At 36.4% G+C, this 7,285-nt stretch overlaps 1 protein-coding gene across 1 annotated transcript in view; it reads right to left on the bottom strand.

The window, feature by feature from the left end:
* The window catches only part of LOC110652659 (actin-related protein 4), a 30,239-nt gene extending 23,393 nt beyond the window's left edge, over positions 1–6,846 (bottom strand). Inside the window, exons 1-2 of the mRNA XM_058136710.1 lie at positions 6,687–6,846; positions 6,496–6,587 (exon numbers count right to left, since the gene is read on the bottom strand). Coding sequence (XP_057992693.1) covers positions 6,496–6,587; positions 6,687–6,699 — 105 coding nt within the window. The 5' untranslated portion in view covers positions 6,700–6,846. The remainder of the gene's footprint in view (positions 1–6,495; positions 6,588–6,686) is intronic.
* Positions 6,847–7,285: the final 439 nt, after the last annotated feature.

The following is a 7,285-nucleotide window of genomic DNA, read 5'->3' on the forward strand; positions in this document are numbered from 1 at the left end:
GATGGTGGCAAAGCCATGTCAAAGAGAAGAAGGGCAATCATGCCCTTGTTTTCTAAAAATAAAAATATTAGTAATAAATATTATATCAAAAATCAAATGTTTCCCTTATATATATGTTATGGAAAGTCAATCACTATGTTATGGAAAGTCAATCACTATATTATTTTTCTGTATATTTTGTATTTTGTATTCCTATTTAGGATTTCTTATTTAGGATTTCTTCCTAATTAGTAGAACACAATTATAGGAATCAATTGTATATATATACCCATGTACAGATTAATTGTAATCAATAAGAATCATCTCTTTCTACATGGTATCAGAGCAGGTCATCAATCTAGGGTGACTATTTGTTCTCACTACCCAGCTCAGGAGAGACCTTGGTTGCCGACCGGCCGTTTCAACCCCGATCAACATTGCCGGCGTCGTCTCAACCCCCTCATTCCACCACCGTGTGCTGTTGCCTGATCCAGTATAACCATTAAAGGACTTCTGAGGTTTGGCTCTCAGATCCTATTTCGGTATTTGCTTGATTTGTGATTTTGGGTTATTTTGCTGCTATAAGCACTTTGGATTAGCGTTTCGGTTAGTTTTCTTTGTCTCAACAAATGGCCGACAATAAGAATATTATTTCTGATGTGATTCCGGTGATGACTAAGATCACGGAACACAAACTTAATGGTTCGAATTACAGGTGGAGTAAGATCATTAGGGTCTATTTGCGTAGCATTGATAAGGATGATCACCTTACTAAAAATCCACCCACTGATGATACACGACAAACTTGGCTAAGGGAGGATGCTCGATTGTTTTTGCAACTTCGGAACTCGATTCATAGTGAGGTAATTAGTTTAATTAATCGCTGTGAATTTGTTAAGGAATTGATGGATTACTTAGATTTTCTGTATTCTGGTAAAGGGAATATCTCCCGTATTTATGATGTTTGTAAGGCATTCTACCGTCTTTGAGAAAGAGGATAAGTCTCTCACGGCTTATTTTATGGATTTTAAGCGGGTATATGAGGAACTTAATGTATTGTTGCCTTTTAGTCACGATGTGAAAGTTCAGCAGCCCAACGGAGCAATCGTCATTATGAGTTTTCTTGCAGGCCTTCCTTGAGTATGAGGCGCTAAATCTCGATTCTCTCCAAGATCTTGAGATTTCCTCTTTGCATGAAACGTTCACACGGGTCCTTCGTACAGAGAGTACTCAACCTTCACAACCTGTCAGTAGTGCTCTTATTAGCCGTAATCCAAATGGACAACAGGGTAATAGAAGAGGAAGTAGAGGAGGAATTACAGCAAATGTAATCAGTAATGGAGAGGCTAGTTCTAATCGGGACTCAAGAGGAGTCATTTGTTATTATTGCCATGAGCACAGCCATACAAAATATAATTGTCCGCAACTTCGGAGAAAAAATCGGCGATCACAGATGGCAAATATGGCGTGAGAATTCTCTGATATCTTCCTCTGAGAAAACTATTTTGGTATCTGCAGAGGATTTTGCACAATTTTCCCAGTATCAGGCATCTCTAAAGCCTACCAGTTCCCCTGTCACTGCGATCGCTAAGTCAGGTAAATCTACTACATGCCTTGTGTCTTCTTCATCCAAATGGGTTATTAATTCTGGTGCGACAGATCACATGACAGGTAATTCTAGTCTTCTATCTGCTTTTGGTCTAATCTCACTTCCTCTCATTACTTTAGGTGATGGTTCTACTTCTTGTGTCATGGGTTGCAGGCTGCGAACCCGACTTCGTCAATTTCTTTGTCTTCTGTTTTGTGTCTACCAAAATTCTCTTTTAATCTACTTTCTGTTAGTAAACTTACTCGTACCTTAAATTGTTCTGTTTCCTTTTTTCCTGACCAGTGTTTGTTTCAGGATCTTACGACAAAGCAGATTATTGGTAAAGGACGCGAGACAGGTGGTCTCTACATTCTGGAAAATCATGTACCGCGGTCGCTTGTTTGCTCCAGTACCTTAACACTCTTGAAGCTCATTGTAGATTGGGTCATCCTTCTTTGTCTACCATGAAGAAGCTGTGTCCTCAATTTCAGTCTTTATCAGTACTAGAATGTGAGTCGTGTCAGTTTGCAAAACATCATCGTTTGCCTTCTGTGTCTAGAGTCAATAAACGGGCTTCATCTCCTTTTGAGGTAGTTCATTCTGATGTTTGGGGTCCTTGTTTTGTTACATCTAAAACTGGATTTCGTTATTTTGTTACTTTTGTTGATGATTACTCTCGTGTTACCTGGTTATATTTAATGAAAAATCGTTCTGAGTTGTTTTCTATCTTTTGTGCCTTTTGTAATGAAATCAAAACTCAATTTAATATTTCTGTGCGCATATTAAGAAGTGACAATGCCAAAGAATACTTTTCAAAGACAATTTCACCTTTATATGACACAAAATGGCATTCTTCATCGATCTTCTGTGTGGATACCCCATCCCAAAATGGCGTGGCCGAAAGAAAAAATCGTCATCTTCTTGAGGTAACTCGTGCTCTTCTTTTTCAGATGAAAGTAACTAAACACTTTTGGGCGGATGCAGTTTCCACGGCATATTTTTTTATCAATCGTATGCCGTCTTCTATCCTTAATGGGGATATTCCTTATACTACTTTGTTTCCTACAAAATCTTTGTTCCCTATTGAACCCCGTATTTTTTGTTATACCTGTTTTGTGCGTGATGTTCGTCCACAGGTTACTAAATTGGATCCAAAATCTCTCAAATGTGTCTTCCTTGGGTACTCCTACCCCAAAAGAATGCAGTTGTTTCTCTCCTACTCTTAATCGTTATCTTGTTTCTGCAGATGTCACATTTTTGAGTCCACTCCATTTTTTCCTCCATCATCTGTATGAGAGTCGGGGAGGAGGATGATCTCTTAATATATCTTGTCCAACCAATGTCTAGTACTCTCCCACACTGTTCCTTCGTCTCTAGACCTACTCGACCTCCCGTTGTTCATGTTTATTCCGGAGATTGGAGATTCCCGACTCGGATCCTCCACCGGCTACTTCGTTGGGAGATCCTGTACCTCATCGATCATGATTCGATCTAGACTTACCCATTGCTCTTCGTAAAGGTAAACGCGTTCATGTACTTACCCTATCTCTTCTTTTGTTTCTTATAATCAATTGTCTTCTTGTTCTCGGTGTTTTGTTACTTCTTTAGACTCTGTTACTATCCCTAATCACATTAATGAGGCCTTTGTCTCATCTGGCCGGTGTGATGCTATGAAAGAGGAAATGGAGGCTTTAGATGCTAATGGTACATGGGAACTATTGCCTTTACCCTTGGTAAGAAAGCTATTGATTGTAAATGGGTATATCTGATGAGGTAAATCGATGGTTCTGTGGCTAGGTTAAAAGCACGCCTTGTAGCAAAAGGATATGCTCAGACATATGGGGTTGATTACTCTGATACTTTTTCTCCTGTAGCTAAACTTACTTCTATTCGCTTGTTTATCTCTTTAGCAGCTACATATGATTGGCCCCTGCATCAATTGGATATCAAGAATGCTTTCCTTCATGGTGATCTTCAGGAGGAGGTGTATATGGAGCAACAACCTGGGTTTGTTGCTCAGGGGGAGTTGGGTAAAGTTTGTAGGCTTCGAAAGTCTCTTTATGGCTTGAAACAAAGTCCTAGGGCATGGTTTGGGAGATTCAGTGAAGCAGTACAGGAATTTGGTATGCAAAAGAGTAAGTGTGATCACTCAGTATTTTATAGGCAATCTGAGGCTGGTATAATTCTCTTGGTAGTTTATGTGGATGACATTGTCATCACTGGGAGTGACTCTGCAGGTATTTCATCTCTTAAAACCTTCCTCCAATAAAAACGCAATATCCAGTAGTTGACCTCCTGTCAACCTTAGATCCAGCCCAGTCGGCATCTGAAAAACATTCAACATTCAAATGCCCAAGATTACCATATAGCAAACCTCTTCCTGAAGCGCCCTTCAGATAACACAAGATTTGTTCCAAGGCTTCCCAATGTACTAAGCCTTGTAGCGCACCAATGACTCCAACTTTACAACTGTTAGCAGGGGATAGTGAGTTGTTTGAAGATCCAGAGAGATACAGGAAATTGGTAGGAAAATTGAACTACCTTACAGTCACTCGTCCTGACATTGCTTATGCCGTTAGTGTGGTAAGTCAGTTTATGTCTTCCCCAACTATTGCTCATTGGGAAGCCTTGGAACAAATCTTGTGTTATCTGAAGGGCGCTCCAGGAAGAGGTTTGCTATATGGTAATCATGGGCATTTGAATGTTGAATGTTTTTCAGATGCCGACTGGGCTGGATCTAAGGTTGACAGGAGGTCAACCATCGGATATTGCGTTTTTATTGGAGGAAATTTGGTGTCTTGGAGAAGCAAGAAGCAGAGTGTAGTTTCTCGATCTAGTGCTGAATCCGAATACAGAGCCATGGCACAATCAGTATGTGAGGTAATGTGGATACTTCAATTACTAGATGAGACAGGTTTTAAGACCTCCCTGCTTGTGAAATTGTAGTGTGATAATCAAGCTGGTCTTCATATTGCTTCTAATCCGGTGTTTCATGAGCGAACCAAACATATTGAGATTGATTGTCACTTTATTCGTGAAAATATTCAACGACAGATCATCTCAACAGGACACATCAAAACTGGAGAGCAGTTAGGAGATATTTTCACAAAAGCTCTGAATGGAGCTAGGATTGACTACATTTGTAACAAGTTGGGCATGATTAACATCTATGCTCCAACTTGAAGGGGAGTGTTATGGAAAGTCAATCACTATGTTATGGAAAGTCAATCACTATGTTATTTTTCTGTATATTTTGTATTCTGTATTCCTATTTAGGATTTCTTATTTAGGATTTCTTCCTAATTAGTAGAACACAATTATAGGAATCAATTGTATATATATACCCATGTACAGATTAATTGTAATCAATAAGAATCATCTCTTTCTACAATATATATACCGACCTTTTGAATCACAAAATATGAAATGCATACAAAAAATGGAGGAAAGGCAAATAAAAATGAACAAAATACAAATTTAATTGTGAAATATGGTTAGAGAGTCAAGGAAAAAAATAAAAAATTTAATTATGATACTCAGGAATAAGATAAGTAATTTAGTTTTGCCATCTTCTGAATAATACAATATTTTGTTTCATAATATCTACTCCTAATTTAAATTTTTTCATTATAAACTAAAAAGGGTGACCCAATGCACGAAGCACCCCCACACTTGTGGCTCTAGGAAGGGTTGATGTACCAGCCTTCCCCCTACTTTTGCATAGAGGCTGTTTTCGTGGCTCAAACCTATAACCTCTAGGGCTTTGAGAGGGTTTATAATAACTTTTATTGCAAACTAACGAAACAAAAAATTGACAATTTGTATCCTAATCTTTAGATTTTAGAATTCCTATAATTTGGTAGATTATTCTTGTTATGTTTTGTTCTTAAAATTATTATAGGTCATATCTTTTTCGTAAAAATACTGATATTGTGAAATTTATTTTTTTTTTCTATGTAATGTTATAACATTCCAACATAATAAAAATGTTCAAACATTTGAATTAAAATTAAAACTTTTATTGCTTTATCACATGTATTGAGAAACATATATTTAATTTTAATTAACAATAAAACTACCATGTCTCATTTTCAATCAACATATAAAAAAGACTCATTGAAAAAAATTGTTTTTTTTTGTATATATTACAAATAATATCGATAAATGGCTATTAGAAATCATTTTACATATGAAGCTTATTCACATCATTTGTTTTTATTTATAGAAAAGTTTTATTATTTTGCCCACCTTTAACTCAAAATCTTAGCTTTGCCACTGATCAACAGCAGAGTTAAGATTCACTAATCTCATTAAAACACCAATGTGCACATTCACTGAAGTTGTTAACTATCTCATTTCACTGGCTTGGGCATCAGAGTGCCTCTGGTCTGGAAAAAGGCTTTTTGAACCCAACCAAAGTCAACCCTTCCAGATTTCGTGAAATTTTGTGTGACCCAGAGAGTACTGAACACTGTTAGCATGGTTTAGTTATTTGAGCTCCAGTTGCCTCTACCAAAATGGCTTAAGCCAATTTGGCTTGTCTCCCCTTTGCTATGTATATTCACTTTCAATTTCTTGTTATTTTCCAATGTGGGACTCCAACAAATTTCAGTAACACCAAACCGTATAAATATCTCTACCCAATAAAAATTATCCTTCTTTTATGATATTAGCAGACAATTGTATTTCCATAGGTAGACCATCTACACAACAATACTTGAATTGTAAAACTCAGCAAACAAGAATCACCCTTTTTGCCAAATTAACAGTTCTTATCAGTGAAAAGATGAGACTAAGCAAAATTTGAAGTTAGCAAAACCCAATTAACTTCCTTTTCCCAGAAAAATCAAAAGAACAACTGTGCAACAACAATATTGCAGGAGAAATTGACAATGCAACTAAATGTAGGTGAAATAAGAGAGACTAACCGAAGGAAAGACGGCCTTAGGTGCATCCTCGCCAGCGTAACCAGCTTTGCAAGTGTGGGAGCCCAGGTCAATCACTATAGCTGACACTTCATCTGCGTTTGATACAGAAGATTACACAAATTACTCACGCGAGGAAACAAAATTACAGTTCAAAAATCGTTGCGAGAGACTTCGAAAGATTTTGCACTCACCACCTCCGTACATGATTGCACCTTTTTTTCAGAGAGGTTTCTCCAGAAATCAAAAGCTGTTGTTAGGGTTTTAGAAGACGATGTCTCGGACTGGCGGGATTGAGCACAGTGACTGCAAGGTACGGGAGTTTGGACTTTGGGTCGGGTTTTTGAGGCCCATATTAGTTTTTGGGTCCCATTTTACTGTCCACAAAAAAATTAACCCTGCGCCTGCCAACCTTAACTGCTCTAAGATCCAATAAATTCAAATAATGCAATTTTAAACCCTTTTATCTAAATTAATCATAAATTTTTTATTTAAGTTTAAATTAATTCAAAATTAGTAAAAAAAAATAATGATTTTTCTTATTTTTAATAATTAAATATTAATTTTATAACATTAAATATTAACAATTATCTGTTATTTAAAAAAATAAGAAAAAATGCTTAAAATCTAAAACCAAATTAGACATATCAACAGCCCTCGTCTTTTTTTATGAATAGTAATGGAAAATCTCAAATTTAATTTAAATTTATATTTAATTAACCGAATTCATTATAAATTTTATTATTATTATTATTATTATTATTATTTAAATAATACACAAATTTATTTAATT

Source organism: Hevea brasiliensis, chromosome 2 (assembly GCF_030052815.1).
Source record: "Hevea brasiliensis isolate MT/VB/25A 57/8 chromosome 2, ASM3005281v1, whole genome shotgun sequence".
NCBI classification, from domain to species: Eukaryota; Viridiplantae; Streptophyta; class Magnoliopsida; order Malpighiales; family Euphorbiaceae; genus Hevea; species Hevea brasiliensis.